Source organism: Oryctolagus cuniculus, chromosome X, assembly GCF_964237555.1.
Source record: "Oryctolagus cuniculus chromosome X, mOryCun1.1, whole genome shotgun sequence".
Taxonomy (NCBI): Eukaryota; Metazoa; Chordata; class Mammalia; order Lagomorpha; family Leporidae; genus Oryctolagus; species Oryctolagus cuniculus.
In genome coordinates, this window is record NC_091453.1 from 1,690,829 (window position 1) to 1,707,450 (window position 16,622).

Genomic DNA, 16,622 nt, shown 5'->3' on the forward strand with positions numbered 1-16,622 from the left:
TCTCACTGTCCACTCTGCCTGTCAAAAATAAAAAAAAAATTTTTTTTTTCATAATAAAGCCTGGTACTTTTCAAGCATTGCTGCTCATATTCCGGTGTCTTGCTTCTGCTTAAGTCAGAGAACAGCAACACAAGAGAGCATCAGCATCACCTGGGGGGCTGGTTAAAACACAGACTGTTGGGCCCCACCCTCAGAGGTTCTGACTCAGAAAGGCTGGGAAAAGCCCTGACACTGGAGCGCTCACAGACTCCCGGGGGCTGCCAATTACTGCTGCTGCTCACGGAACCACACTTTAGAAACCACTGGGGTCAGTGGTCCTTTTACTTTGATTTCATATGAATCAAAAATAAACAGCCCGAGGATGGGTTGTAGATCAGAGTCAATCAAAAGTTGTGGGTTTGCTTAAAATGTCTATGCACTGTAGGCAAATAAACTGAGTGTTTACTATTGTATGACAAGTTCTCATGCAAGTACGAGAGTAAACGAAAAAGAGACTTAAGGTTCAAAGGAAAAAAATAACTCGCCGTGAAGAGCAAGGTAATTGCTCTTGTTTTCCAGTGCTAAGCAAATGGTTTGTTTCAAAAGGGCCTTGAGAGACTTGAGAGGAAAAACAAGCTTTCCCTCTTTCGTCCAGTAGATGGCAGTAGAGACCAAAAATGGCACAGGCTCTGCTTCTCCTTTCCCCTCTTAGGAAAAAAAGTCTAAGATTTCACAAAAGAATTATTACATTCACTTCAGCTTAATTTCACCCAGGTTGTGTGTGTGTGTGTGTGTGTGTTTATGTGTAGGGAGGGTACTTTGATAGTAATAACAATGTTAATATTGTTGCTAATAATACTCTCATTACTATTTCCGTATTTGAATTTTTTTAAGGCTAAATTCTCAAAATAATGCCATAGATACAGTTGGCCTTCCACAGAAAATACAAGTATTTACCATTCCCTTGTTGCATGGACAGATCACATGAGGACACATCAAGAAAAAGTGGCTGACATTGTGGCGTAGCAGGTAAAGCCGCTCCTTGTAAATTTATTTCAAATAAATAAATAAATAAATCTTTTAAAAAAGTGTAAGTAATATGATTTTCGATAAATATTTGTTACCCCAAAATGGATCACTACACCAGTGGTTCTCAAAGTTTCCCATAATTAGAATCACCTGAGGAGCTTCTAAGAGTCTTGTTGCCCAACTCTTAAAGCCACACCCCAAAGCAACTACATCAGAATTTCCTGGGGTGAAACACAGGTGTTAATATTTTGAAAACTTCCCCATATGACTCCGATGTGCAGCCAAGTTTGAGAAACAGTGTTCCAAATCAGAGCTTCTGAGTGCTTACTGCATAAACAAATCCCCCCCAGGGTTTGCCAAAATGCACACTCTGATTAAGCAGGTCCAGGGCTGGGGCCTGAGATTCTACATTTTCAACAGGTTTCCAGGTGATTCGGATGCTGTTGACCCACAGAACGCACTCTGAGTAAAGCCAGGACATAGATAATTGAGCAGAACAAAACAAACAATAACTTCCTAACCATACTGCTTCTAAAAACAACGGCTCAAAATATAACCATGTCCTCTTCCTCAAATACAAACAAAAGTGATAAGAGTCCATTGGAATAATATTTGAGATTTAAGGACTGGTACAGATGATTTCTCATTGATCTTTACAACATCTCCAAGGTAATAAGTAAAAAGCATGCACAGCCTGTTCAAAAAGGAACAAGTTACTTAAAAAAAAAGAAGCGGAAGGCTAGAATCTGCGGCTAATAGTTCGGAAGAAAACCATGGCCTTTCCTCTTTCAGACCAAGCTGAAATGAGGCTATCGCGTCCTATTTAAGGGAAGAGATGCACTGAAACATAACGGGTACACCGTGGGAATACTCACTGCCTGGTCTCCAAGAGCTGTTTTTAGGCTTATCCTCACTTTGATGCTTTGGTCAGCATCTGATTGAAGAGAAATTACAGATTGCTGGTTACAAGTGACAGGTTGAACACATATGTTTATTTTTCCCCCTCCTGCAGTCCCACCAAAGTACTAGTAAAGGATTTTTTTTCAAGGTACAAGCACACTTTTGGAAAATGAGAAATGGTGGGAAGTGCTTTCTCAGGAGATAGAAAGCCATGATGTATGGTATGCACAGAGGGAAAGTCTTGCAATACAGGTACAGCAGAGGGTACGAAGAGGACACTGGGCAGAAAACAAGACTGTGGTTAAAAACACTTTGAGGAACAGCTGATCCTCCCACCCCATATGCCCTTGCTTAAACAGCCACTTGGGAGCTGTGTTCCAATAAAACTAGAGATAATCCAAGAAGACATGGGATCCAGGAAGCAGTGGATTCAACTCCAGAGAACAACAAACAAAAGGAGACTCGAGATGAGAACTGTTCCAGATTGAGGCAAAAGGATGTACCACTCCAAGAGGAAAGTCTCTAGGGAAATAAATTAGACTGAAAGAAATCAATATATTAGAACAGTTCGGGGGTGGGGGGAACCAAATGCAATACAGACAGCAAATTATACATGCAAAAAATATTGAAGCAAATAGAAACTCTGGGACAAACAAAAAGTCACATTAGAAATGACACAACAGGCCGGCGCCGCAGCTCAATAGGCTAATCCTCCACCTAGCGGCGCCGGCACACCAGGTTCTAGTCCCGGTCGGGGTGCCGGATTCTGTCCCGGTTGCCCCTATTCCAGGCCAGCTCTCTGCTGTGGCCTGGGAGTGCAGTGGAGGATGGCCCAAGTGCTTGGGCCCTGCACCCCATGGGAGACCAGGAGAAGCACCTGGCTCCTGCCTTCGGATTGGCGCGGTGCGCCAGCCGTGGCGGCCATTGGAGGGTGAACCAACGGCAAAAGGAAGACCTTTCTCTCTCTCTCTCTCACTATCCACTCTGCCTGTCAAAAAAAAAAAGAAAAGAAAAGAAAAGAAATGACACAACAGAGTATATTACATGGACCTACAGGCATAATGATGTGACTATTGACAGCTGCTTTACTAAAAGTCACAATAAAGCTTTACTGAGAGAGTAAGAAATGGAAGTAGAAGAACAGGCAGAAGTAAAAGTAAAAAAATGACCAATAACGAGAGACCAATATAAACAAATTATTTAGAAATGTGAAAGTAACTGCCAGAAAGAAGCTATAGCATTAAAATTGTTAAAAGTGCATGTCTTTGAAAAATAGGAGTCAGGTACAGTGGGGGTTGAAGACTTTTATACGCTTTTAAAGATGAGACTAATAAAAACAGACTTGCAAGTGTACATGTGTGCGCATCTGTGTGCATGGGGGTGTATGTGTACAATAGTTTTCACAATGCCAGGTACACAGTAGGTGATTACACATGTGCTTCCTACCCCCATCAAATGGCAGCTGCCAGCACAGCACCGTCTAAGTCAGCTTCTAAGTAGGGGGAAGCATTCGCAGCTACGTGGCCTTTGCAAAATGTGTCAGCATGGTATACTCACATGGGGTCCACTCAGTGCTCCAGCCCACAAAGGAATTCCTGTTCTGCTCTTTCAGCCAGGTAAACAAGGGCTCAAAGTAGTTGAGCAGTGGTCTTACATCCATATTTTTTGCTCCTACAACATTTTCCAATGCTAAGGTCCAGGGTTCTGATCTTCCGAGTCTCAGCATATTGCTACATGAGAAAAGAGGGTGTTCAGAATACTTTGAGAGATTCCAGATGCACATATACTTACATCTGTAGCCTAAGTGCTCTTTCACTTGCACAAGTTTGCTCCTGGCAGATAAGAAAATAAAACGTATTGATGAGATATTCATCCCTCAAACTCTCTATGCCCTTCCACTGACTACAAAGGGAGCTCTGAAGTTATAACATGGAGACAGCAGGTGGCCCATCGAGCCAGCGAATGGTCTAGGTTCCTGTGTGATCACAGATTAAACATTTACTTTGTGGATGAGGACATTTTAAAGCCAAAATGTTCTTTTTGGAACAAAGAAATCACATTCAAACCAAAGCATGGAAATGAATGAATATTGGAGACGAAGCATTGAGTCATTTCTTACAGCAGCTTCTGCCCAGCTTCAGTGGAATTTGAGATGTCACATTTGTGCAGGGGACCTTCATGTTGAGCTGCTTGACAAAGGGCTTCTTGAAACTGAAATTGATAAATTGTCCTGGTGTAATATCTGTACAAGAGACAAAGAAGCGAAAAAGCAGTCCCATGCTGAGTTACTGTGGCAGAGTCATAGATTAGGCTGTACATTTAAATCCGGGAGTCTAAGTTACCAAAGAGATACTAACAAAACTTCTTTCTCCAGAAAGACCCAAACAAGAACTGTACAATCTCATCATAGTCTACTTGCAGTTTGCATATCAATTCATAAACAAGGCAGCACTACTCAAATGTTAGCTCATGTTTGTATTGTGTTTTATGGATTTTTAGCCATTTTATGTAAATTATGCCAATAAATCTGTATGACAAATCAAAAGTATTGTTTTCATTTTACCAATAAAGATGCAGAAGCCTGGCAAATCCAAGGTCTGGGACTAATAGGTGAAGAACAATACATTGTGAACTCCCCCAGTAACAAGAAGACAAACAAAAGTACTTTTCAGTTTGTCCCAACGGTACTATTGATTCCTTGATAATGGGGAAAAGATCTCCCACAAACGTTATCTAACCTAGCAAATCGTGTTGGGTTAAATTGAATTGAATTGAGTTATCTATATTGAGCTTGGGGTACAAGTTGGAGATAGGAAGAAAACTTACAATTATCACTTCACTGATCCCTATTTCTTTGTCATTAGCACGGTTATTCACAAACCCTCAAAGTTAAACAAAGAAAACTGTCATTTACCGGATGAATGAATAATCATTAGCAACATGGAACAGAGCCGCAGGGTCGCAGTATGTTTCATCATGGGGCATGGGTTCTACCACCCCAACTATCTCTCGCCTTTGGGAAGAAAGGAAAAGATACGTTAGCTGTGGGGCACCCATCATGAGGAGGTGGGGTTGGACACAACTGCAGTTTCATCAGTCAATGGCATTTCTATTGAAGTTGGTTGTCAGGTGAAATAGAAACAGTATTAAAAAAAAAAAAAGAGTGTAAAGCCCATTAGGTGGTTATCTTATTTTTTAATTCAGCCAGAATATACCATTGGAAGATAGTTATGTCTTCAAAATACTAATTTAATAGATTCATAAAGTATGAAAACATACAATGAAAGCCCTACTAATTCCTATCAGGCACTGCACTTACTGTGTTCCTGGCAGAAGGAACTTTGTAAAATTGAAATCTTACTTGTTCTTCAACTCAAAAGTCCCCTCCTCTGGGAAGCCTGTGCCCAACACCACCCACTTTCCAGCGCAGTAAACCCCTTCAGCTCCCCAGCCTTCCCCAGTTGTGCCTCATTTTCCATTTTTCTCCCAATTTTGTGGTTACGTGGTTATTCACTGTTGCCCTGGAGACTTGACTGGGTAAAAAATACATAAAAATGAACATATTAGTCACTTCCTAAATAATATCAATTTAATGAAAGACCTACCACTTAACAATATAGAACATGAAGCAGTGTCCCCTCACCCAAGGTAGAAGGCAGGGCCAAGGAAATTTTATCTGAGCAGATGGCACTTAAGTGGACACTAAAAATATAAAACTGAGATAGCTAATGTGTGTTTGTGGCAGGTGGCTGCACCGGGGTGCTGTGGTGAGATGGCGTTCCCCGACCTGAATGATGCACTTCTTTCATTTTCAGAAAATTAAATCCCCATCTGCAGCTTTCAAGATTTATCTACTCAGATCTCAAACATTCTGACTAGGAAACAGTCTTTGAGAACCTCAATCCTAGTCACTTTAGTTTGGGTTTTCTCAAAACAGACCCTGAGACAAGGCCCTGGAAAAATGATTCCAGGAAGTATCAGCAAAGGGATAATGCGGTCATGCGGGGAAAGGAGAGCAGCCCCCAAAGCGTGGGCTATCAAGCGAGTTACCACTGTGGCGACTGGAGCTCCACCCCACTGAGGGGCTCCAGGACTCAGTGTAGAGCACGCCCACAAGAGTTACCCCACCTGAGTGCAAAGGAGTTGCGGTACTTATCCATCAACTCAGATCAGTTAGTAGTCGAGGGTCAGTGTTGGGGGGGGGGGTGGCATTAGTTTGGCAGCCTTTCCTGAAATTACAGGGTTCTAGTGGCTTTAGAAAACACTCAGGTGATGAAATACAGTGAGACTAGCTGGTTATGTACGTGTATGTGCACAGGTGAGTCAAATTAGTTTAAGTAATTGGTGAGGGCAGACATTTAGTCTACCAATTAGGACACATGTGTCCTGTATCAGTCTACTCTGGCTCCTGACTCCAGCTTCCTACTATTGTAGACCCTGGGACGCAGAAGTCTTTAGGTTCCTGCCATCCACACGAAAGACCTGGATTGAGTTCCTGGCACCCCGCTTCAGCCTGACTCAGTCCTGTCTGGAGCAGGCATTTGGGGAGTGAACCAGCAGATGGGAGTGCTCCCTCCCTGCTCCCCCCACCTTCTCAAATAAATTAACTAATTTAACAATAAATAAACAGTGAACTCACGAGAAAATATTTTACTGAATCATTGACTTACTTCATCTCCCACCACTTTTGCATCCACTGCTCTTTGGGAATTTCACCCTTAAAGACCATCCATCTCCACTTCTCTAACATGTAAGTAAATGGTAGAGTTCCAACAATCGTGAGTGCTTGTTTGAGTAGGAAGTTTATTTCTGTTTCTGAAAATAAATGGAAAATGGTAATATTAAGATGAAGATGAGAGTAGCTGTCTTGTGTTAAAGGTAATTTTCCTAATTTCAAGATAATATTCCTTGGGGCCAATGTTGTGGTATACAGGGTTAAGCCACTGCCTGCAGTGCAGGCATCGCATATGAGCACTCGCCTCTCTACTTTCACTCCAGCTCCCTGCTAATGTGCCTGGGAAAGCTGTGGGAAGATGGCTGAAGTACTTGGGCCCCTGCCACCCACATGGGACAGCTGGATGGAGTTTCAGGCTCCCGGCTTTGATCTGAGTCAGCTGCAGCCATTTGGTGAATCAACCAGCAGATGGAAAATATCTGTCTCTCTCTCTCTCTGACTTTCAAATAAATATTAAAAAAAATCTTTAAAAAAAGAAAATATGGCTGGCGCCGCAGCTCACTAGGCTAATCCTCCGCCTTGCGGCGCCGGCACACCAGGTTCTAGTCCCGGTCGGGGTGCTGGATTCTGTCCCGGTTGCCCCTCTTCCAGGCCAGCTCTCTGCTGTGGCCCGGGAGTGCAGTGGAGGATGGCCCAAGTGCTTGGGCCCTGCACCCCATGGGAGACCAGGAGAAGCACCTGGCTCCTGCCTTCGGATCAGCGTGGTGCGCCAGCCGCGGCAGCCATTGGAGGGTGAACCAACGGCAAAGGAAGACCTTTCTCTCTGTCTCTCTCTCTCACTGTCCACTCTGCCTGTCAAAAAAAAAAAAAAAAAAAAGAAAAGAAAAGAAAATATTCCTCAAGATATACTTACTATACAAATGAGAAATATTAACAATGAACATAACAATATGTATCTGTTCACCTTCTCAGCTAAGGAATTTGGAGTAGGGTGGAGCCATGAAACAGAACATGCAAATAAAAATCCACAAATTGCCCAATCCTCATTTTTTTCATTCGTTCCAATTGCCTTCCTCAAATGTCTCTTATGAGAGTTAATAAGGACCACTCTATCTCCTTTCCTAGTCATGCCACTTGTTCTTGAAAGCTCCACGGAGGCAGGGACTGATGACATTTCATTCAAGATTGTACACCCGGTGCAGTGCCTGCTACTCAATGCCCTCTCAAGTCTTTGTTAAATAAACATGTAGTAAAAAGATAGTGAAAAGCTAGTAAACCAGAGAGGGGGTAAAAAAAAAAAAAAGAATTTCCGTAGAGAACACAATCCTGGATAATCAAAAGTACAATGCCCTTTAAATATACTAGTATCTTTTTTACCAGGAATTTTAAGTGTTTTAGCAAATCATATCACTTCATTCTATATCTTATTAGTGACATGAACTGGGAGTAGAGCTCATCAAAGAAAGAGTGTACCAAGAAAGTTCACTGAAATATAAGCAGGAAGATGTTATCTAGTTTCCATGTCACTGTTTCTCTACTGTCCAAAAAAAAAAATCAAATGTCTTATATATGGTATGTTCTCAATAAATCTGGGAGCTCTTCGAAAAGTTCACAGGAAATGTGGATTATGAGAAAAGCCACATAAGATTCCAAATTTTCTTTCACATCAAAATAATCTTTAAATTTCATTTTTCCATAAACATTTTTAAGTCCCTCATGTATCTGGAGGAAGAAAGGAAGAGAGAGGGGGAAGAAAACAAGGATGAAAGCAATGTGTTTGTTTAACATCATTCACAAATCAGGAGCAGAGCCAAGCAAAGAAGCAGGGGTTTAACCACATCTAACATCATGTGAAAAAACAGTGATCTGACCACTTTTGCCTGCTGTCGTGAAACGTTAAAAAATGATAAAACAAATAAATGTATGCTCGTTGACTTGAGTGAATATTATTTTAAACTTAGGAAGCAGATGTGGCTACCGTTAATTCCTTTGCCTTTGTTATTCTCTTCATGGAGGATGCCACTACTGGTCTATAATCTGCGGGGTCTGTGCTGCGGTATTTCAGACATGGTAACTGCTTTACACTGGCTACTCACAGGCCCTTATGCGATCACCAAGGATCTGGAACCAGAGATCAAGGCAGAGTGAACGGCCTACACAAAGATGGAGCTCCTGGCCTTGACCTCACTCACCAAACACTCCAGCCAGCAAATGAGGGGCAAGAAATACATGGAAGAGGAGAAAGTATTCAGCTTTACTTGCTGTACTTTTAAGAGGAAGAATCAAAACCCATGGTATCCCCCATGGAAGAAATCCGAATCTCCTGAACATTTTTTATGTTCCATCAAGTCTGAGCCATGCAAGAAGAAATGGGATAAAGTTATTGAAGAACAGCATGAATTTGAAGGGATGTACAGGGCAAATTCATGCTTCAGTTGGATGAGCCAAATGTTTCAGTCCCTTCCATTATTGATATTGTGCCACCTGCTTTTAAAAATCCCAAATTCCAAGTTTCATTTTGCTTTGCACATATTATAGGAAGGAATTTAGGTTAGGGATTTGGTTTATATTGGGCTATGATTTTGCCATTACATTGCCTTTTTGATCTTGGACCATTATTTCCCTCTCTTGGATTTGATTTTCTCCTCTGTAAAATGGTTTTTAGAATCTGTTGTATTGCTTCTTGGCCTTTTGGCTAAGATCAAGTGTAGAATCTGTTGTAGCTCTAAAATTGTGCAAAATTTCCACCTAAAACCAAAGGAATATAATCAGAACACTGTCACTAATTAGTTAGGTGACCTTGGACAAGCTATTTCAGTTTTGTGAGACTGTTTCAACATTTTTAAACTAAAAAACAAAATGTGTTAGATATTTCCAACAGAATAAATTTCCACTCAGTTACTCTGCATTCTTTTTAAAAAAAAAAAAATAAGACCGCAAGTTATCATGTGCTAATACATACTTAATTTTTTTCCCAGTAGCAATTTGCAGTTACTCATAAATACCTTATGCCTTATGTGGCAAAAGGTATTTTCTATGCATTACAATAAATACCTTTGCCCAAATAGGACTAAAGACACCCCCATACAAATCATGAAAAATGTCCATACCATTGTCTTCATGAAAATCATATGGAAGAAGACCAATGGATTTCAAGTGCTCAGGGGTAGCTGCAGAAAGTGACATGATTTCTCCAACGGCTTCATGGAATCCTTCATTAGCTCCATTTCTTAGCAGGAAAGGCTGCGTGGCATATGCCATGTCATACTGGATATGTCCCATCTCGTGATGCGCTGTCAGGAAATTGTCCATTGTTACTTTTGTGCACATCTTGATCCTGCACAAAATGAGCAAAATTAGCATGCATCTCACGGCATTTCCTTTAATCACTGTGGCAGAGTTGTATGGGGTTTTGGTAGCATTTTCTAAGATTTATTCACCAATGAACCTGGAGTACCTATCTCTTATGTCCCAGACACTGTACCAGTTGTTCAATATAAAGTGATGGGCAGTGATGAATCTTGTTCTGCTCACATACCCCTAGGAAGACAGAAAGCAGTGTGCTCTGCTATAAAACTCCGAGACAAATACTCTATAAGTGATCAGTAGTACAACCTTGGCCATGACGATAGTGAAGGCAGGCACAGTCTCCTAGAAGCACTGAGAAAGGCGTTACTGAGGATGCAATGAGCAATCAGGACCTTGATCAATGTGCAGGAGTTTGCTAGGTAGATGGCAAGGAGACGGGCATTCCTGGAAGAGCTCAATGACAAAGACTTGAGAAAAGAACATGGCGTTCAAAACACTGCAAGCAGCGGCTTGGTTTAGCCAAGATAGAGAAATAGTAGAAGGGGCTAGAAATTGAGACTTGGGAGTCCTTAGCAGGTAAGTCACTGAGTGAATGTGATGAATGACAAAAAGACGGCCAAAAACAAAGCCTTGGGAGATCCCAGCAACCAAGGGGTTGGGAGAGGAAGTTGACTCCGGGAAGAAAGGGCATTCAGAGAGGTCAGAGTCCGGAAGAGGTCGATAATGCAGAAGACAAGGGAAAGTAGCATGTGAAAAAACACCTCGTAAATGTTGACTACTTCCGCTTCAGCCTGATGGGTTAAGGTCTGTATTTGGCAATTAGGTGGTCCTTCTCAACCTGGCGAGAACATTTTCATTCAGGTGGGTGTAGGAGTCATATTTCAGTAGATTCCCAAAATAATTTCCCTACCATTCTGATCATGTCACCTCCCACCCATTAAGGATGCCTCACTGCTCAAGAATACACTCAGCCGCCTTTTTACACCTCCAGTATGACCCCAACTGGGTTTTCCTAACTTGGCCTCTCTCCGTTTTCTTTTGAAACAATTTTAAGAATAGCTACTATATATTTACTGACTACTGTATGTATAAGAATCTCTGCTAAGAAACTTGGGAGTGGAGTCTTCAAAAATTTTATGGGAAATTCATATTATGTTATAATTCCATTTTCCATAGACTTTTTGAGGCCCCCTCATACATATAACTTCTCATTTTAAAGCATCATGCTAGTACTGGGCTTGGCAAACCACAGCCTACTGGCTGGCTTATTTTTATCAATAAATTTTTATCAGCATATAGCCACATCCAGCTGTTTAGGGATTGGCTATGGCTACTTTCATGCCACAAGGGCAGAGTTGAGTAATTGCAACAGAGACCTGTAAAGCCGACATCATTTAACTATCTGGTCTTCCATAGAAAAGGGTTGCCAACCCTTACTCTAGGGTAGGGCTCTCCTGTACCAGGCAGATCCACCATTCCCCGGTTGCCTGAGTCATAGCTGATAAGAGCCAATAGCTGCTTCGTTTTTTATTGCTTTGGCCAAACAGGAGGTTCCTCAACCAGGAGGTTGTGCCCACCCCCCCACACACACACACACATACACATTCTGTGGCAGTCCACAGCCACTGACTGACTCATTCAGGGTACAAAAGGCCAGTCCCCTTGTCTCAAGGTGTGACCAACTCTATGGTTCAAGGTCTGACTAACTCTGGGGAGCTTTAAGGGACCAGGCTGAGGTCAGTCTCCAGCAGAAATCACAACCTTTCTTACTTCTTACCTCCTTCCCCTGGCCCAGCCTGCCTCCCTCACTCCCCTGTGCCTGACACATCACTCTAAATGAAACACTTGTACAAATATTTCTAAAATAAGGAACCCAACCTAAGATACTTACAAACTTGGGAATTACTCTTCTGCTTTATAAATCAGGAAACTGAAACCCAAGATTAGAAACTTTGTTCAAGGTTGCCTAGTCATTAAGTGACACACCTAGGATTTCAAACCCCTCTGCCCATTCTACCACATCACCCAGACTCACCTTCACATGCTTCTGATTTTAGCAAACTTGCTGACTCCAGCACACATGCCAGGTCCTACCTCTGCATTTGATCCTGCTTTTCTCCAGCCTCATGTTCTCCTCCAGCTGTGTCTGTCCAAACCTTTCTTATATTTCAGATGCAATTCCAACGCTACCGGCCAAGCTCTGTCTGATTCTATCTCCTGTTCTAGATGTGGTCAATTCTCTTCCAGCTCCTCACAGAACATTCCCCTTGTCTCTTTTATGACACAGGCTACTTTCTTCCTTTTATCCCAGCTTATTGATTTCTCTATCCTGTCTCATTCATAAATGTGAAACATGGAGAGGAAGAGCAATGGCTGATTCACATAGTCATCTTCCATAAATCTTAGCCTCAAACCTTTTCTAATGGGAGCCAAACCATCACCATGATCATGTTGTTCTAGTGGATGCATAATATAAGGGGATCTTCAAAAAGTTCATGAGAAATGCATATTATGAAAAATTAATGCATGGCTTTCAAAAAAATTTTTTGCACCAAAATAAGTTCATCTTTTATTTCCATTGTTTCACAAACTTTTTGAAGTGCCCTCATATTCCAAATGAGGCAGACTGTCTAAAGGTTCAAGTTAAGGGCAGCTGGCAAGCATCTTTTTTTTTTTCTGGGAAAAATGCAGATGTACTCTAATGGACTCCTACCTTTAGCTCAAGGAGCATTAACTGATCTCTTCTACGCTCAGAGAAGAAGAGAAGGGATAGAAGTTCATCTTCTCCCATTAGATATCAACTGTGTCAATATCAGCCCCACTACCTGAAGTCGCCCTTCCCCAGGTCCCAGGCTGTGGGGTGGCAGACCACTTTCCGGCCATCTCCTGGCTCAGTTAGCATGGAGTTTTCCCAGAATCCTTGAGTCATACTAGGAAGACCAACAGACACAAAGAACTTCTCAGCCTCCTTGAATATCCTCTCTGCATCCCAGCCCTGTGGGAAAAAAGGAACAGTATTTAATTTGAACATTAGAATAACAACATTCTATAACATAAAAAAAACAACATTCTATAAAATAAAGACAAAAATAAAATAACAACATTTATTCTGTTGAATAAATATCTTGGCATAACCTTTCTGAAAGGTAATTTGGCAACATGTATGAACAGCTTTCAAAATGTGTATATTCTTTGTCTCAGTAATCTTGTCTCTAGGGAACCAATCTAGGAAATTATCAGAAGTTAGGTCAAGAAATTACACTGAGTGTGATTAATAGGAAAAAAAGTATAAGCAATCATCAGAAAGGTTAAATAAACAATACCTTTGTGGAATGGAAAATTGTGCAGCCGCCCAAATTCTACTTAAAGAATTTCTACTGATATTGTAAAATGCAGTTTAACAGTAAGTGAGAAGTTGGGGCCAGCACCATGGCTCACTTGGTTAATCCTCTGCCTGTGGCACTGGCATCCCATATGGGCGCCGGGTTCTAGTCCCGGTTGCTCCTCTTCCAGTCCAGCTCTCTGCAATGGAGGATGGCCCAGTGCTTGGATCCCTGCACCTGCATGGGAGACCAGGAGGAAGCACCTGGCTCCTGGCTTCAGATCGGCACAGCACCAGCCGTAGCGGCCATTTCAGGAGTGAACCAATGGAAGGAAGACCTTTCTCTCTGTCTCTCTCTCTCACTGTCTATAACTCTACCTGTCAAATAAATAAATAAAAAGAAAAAAAAATAAGTGAAAAGTAAAATAATAAACTACTCGTATAATATCATCTTAATAAAAAAATACATGAAAATGTTAGCAGTAGGCTGAGTAAAGATTACGTGTGACTTTTTTGGCCCTATTCTTTATAGCCATGGACAAACAAACAACAGTGACCTTTTATTTGCTAAAGACTATTCAATTCAAGCAACAATAATTGACTGAGTTCCTTCAAGGGGCAAGGCCCTGTATTGAGCTTGATGGAAGGAATAAGCCTTAAAGTGAGTATGAAGGCATGGACTTTTGGAATCAAAAAGGCCCAAATGTGGCCTTCCAGCCAATGGGTACTTGGGCCTAGACATCATGGTATGTATGGAGCCTAAACTTCCAGAATATTCTGGAACTGCAGAGAGCTAGAAGTAGGCATCTGCCATCTAGTAAATTTTTCTGGAAAGTAGTATCCCAGGAGCTTATCAAGCCTGCTTAGTACATAAGGCTCACATCAGGCAGGCTAAGCTTGTATAATTGGCAGACAGTTTACGAATCATTTTTAGTAACACAGAGAACATCCTCTAATCTCAAAGACTAGTCAAATCTGGTTTTTCTCCTATGTCAACCCTGGGAATACAAAACAGGATATGAGGTTACGGTTTTGTTTTGCTTTATTTTTAATGATTGACCTTTAAAGGCTTAATGGCAAGCTATTGGGATTGATATAAGTATGTCCTTCTTAAGCAGAGTGAACATATACCAAAATAGTGCAGACTAATAAGCATAGTTAACATCTGTTGAATGAACAACAAATGAACAAATGGAAAAACAAACTGGAAAGATTAAGAGTTCTGAATTCAATCCTTAGTTGTTGTTGGCTGTCTTGGCGAGTTAGGACAAATAATTTAGCTAATTCTCAATTTCCTCACCTAGAGCAAGGAGCTAGCACAAGACCTGCCCTGATAGTCTGGCAGATAATATTAGGAGAAAAGGTGGGTGTGAAAACACTGTAGAAAGGCTTAGGATCTACATAAAGATGGGACTTGACTGCTGCTCAACTGCAACATGGGGCCAGAACAACTGCAGTAGTTTGCAGGCCCTTGAAGTGTCCTGATTTTATGGACCTCACAGACTTTTCCCAGGGATGTGCTAGGAACATGAAGACATTCATGGCATTGCTACTTGCAGATTTAAATCTATTAATTACCAGACATTCAGCAATGTATCAGTAAAGTAAATTATGATACAACCATGTGAAGAAATGTTATAAGATAAATGCAAGTGTCATTATTAATTCTTCCCAGAAATGTTGAATAATGAAAAATACATAATTGTAACCATAATGTTATTTCATGAGTGGAAGGAACACAGATAACTTAAACAATTATACCAAGATGGTAAGAAAAGAGTGATTTAAATATTATTTTAAAGATTCTTATAATATTTTAACACTAATGATTATTTTGATACACAAAAATATTCTGACAGTCTTACTTTTACTAGCCATAGAGATTACTGACTGATTACTTAGCAATGACTAACTTTGGAAACAGTGATGGCCAGTTGATAATTCCACATCTTGCTGTTTAATGGAAAACACAGGTCACCTCCATTTTGAGTAGCTCTCAACAAGATCAACATCACACGTGTTATAAAAGGTTACACTGTAAATCATTTTTAATAAACAATACACCTAGATAAGACATAAATGTCTGAAATTTCTGTTTACATGGTGTCACATACAAAAGATAAGAACAGAAGGCTAGCATAAATAGAAATGAAGTTGAGAATTTAGCTTTAATTTTTAAGGTCTCTTCCTCCTACCTGGTTCACCATTGTGTCAGTAACATCTATGTTTGGTTTCTGTCCAAAGGGAACTGTCAAAGAGTACAGATTTGTCCAAAATCTACCCCACATATCACCTATTAAAAAAAGCATCTGTTAATATATGACAAAGACAGTAGAAATACAGACCTGATTTTACATAGTGCATGAGGTAGGATTGGTAAGCAGACAACACAGTAGAATTCTAAATATAATCTGATTTCTATGCTTCCCTTTCACTCCCTGTTTCCATTTTTTCCTACTCTTATTTTAAATTTCCAACATTTCTTTCTTCTATCTCCTCTAAAAGAGTGAAATGACAGATTATGTGCTTAAGCAAAACTTATTAAAAATTATCACAGTTTCTCCCATCTTGAATTACAATTCAGAGGCACAATTTATTACACATGAAGAACAACATAGCTACTATGGATTAGAAAGAGATTTAGATACTCTATCATCCATGGAACAAAATACTACAAATTAATCTGTTAGAAATGCCAGTATCAGATTCAAAAGAAGTCATATAAGATCTCAAATGATGAACTTCTACCAACATGTGACTAAGTTTCACTTCTATTACTATTTTTTTAAAGATTTTATTTATTTATTTGAGAGAATTACAGACAGTGAGGGAGAGACAGAGAGGTCTTCCATCCGCTGGTTCACTCCCCAAATGGCCCCAACAGCCAGAGCTGAGCTGATCTGAAGTCAGGAGCCAGGAGTTTCCTCCAGGTCTCCCACGTGGGTGCAGGGGCCAAGCGCTTGGGCCATCATCCACTGCTTTCCCAGGCCATAGCAGAGAGCTGGATCGGGAGAGGAGCAGCCAGGACTAGAGCCGGCGCCCATATGGGATGCAGACACCACAGGTTGAGGATCAACCTACTGTGCCACAGCAGCAGCCTTTACTACTATATTAATACACTTAACTGAGTGTTTTTCAAGCATCTCAAACAAATGTGAACTTGTATTTCAAGGCCAGATACCCTAAAATGGAAGATGGATCTAGAAAAAAAACCAAGCTAATAGCAGGATCAAAATCTTACCACCAAAGAAATTGGGAAACACGAGTACATGAAAAGTACTGCATTTTTTTCAAAGATGAAATTTAGTAGATTTCTGTGAAGTTTTATGATTATATTTTAGAGAAAAACTTAACTGCCATAGAAATATATATGTGATATCAGGCTGGATCACAGTTCACAGTGAAAGA

General features: G+C 40.8%; 1 protein-coding gene and 1 pseudogene across 2 annotated transcripts in view; one reads left to right on the forward strand and one right to left on the reverse strand.

Moving 5' to 3' along the window:
* ACE2 (angiotensin converting enzyme 2) overlaps nt 1-16,622 on the reverse strand; it is a 46,790-nt gene that overhangs the window by 7,880 nt on the left and 22,288 nt on the right. For both annotated transcript variants that reach the window (XM_051826945.2, XM_002719845.5), the window contains exons 8-15: nt 15,410-15,507; nt 12,718-12,887; nt 9,694-9,920; nt 6,579-6,723; nt 4,823-4,921; nt 4,028-4,150; nt 3,466-3,638; nt 1,884-1,942 (exon numbers count right to left, since the gene is read on the reverse strand). In XM_051826945.2, the coding sequence (XP_051682905.2) occupies nt 1,884-1,942; nt 3,466-3,638; nt 4,028-4,150; nt 4,823-4,921; nt 6,579-6,723; nt 9,694-9,920; nt 12,718-12,887; nt 15,410-15,507 (1,094 nt within the window). The remainder of the gene's footprint in view (nt 1-1,883; nt 1,943-3,465; nt 3,639-4,027; nt 4,151-4,822; nt 4,922-6,578; nt 6,724-9,693; nt 9,921-12,717; nt 12,888-15,409; nt 15,508-16,622) is intronic.
* Nucleotides 9,259-9,426, forward strand: LOC127485083 (U2 spliceosomal RNA; annotated as a pseudogene).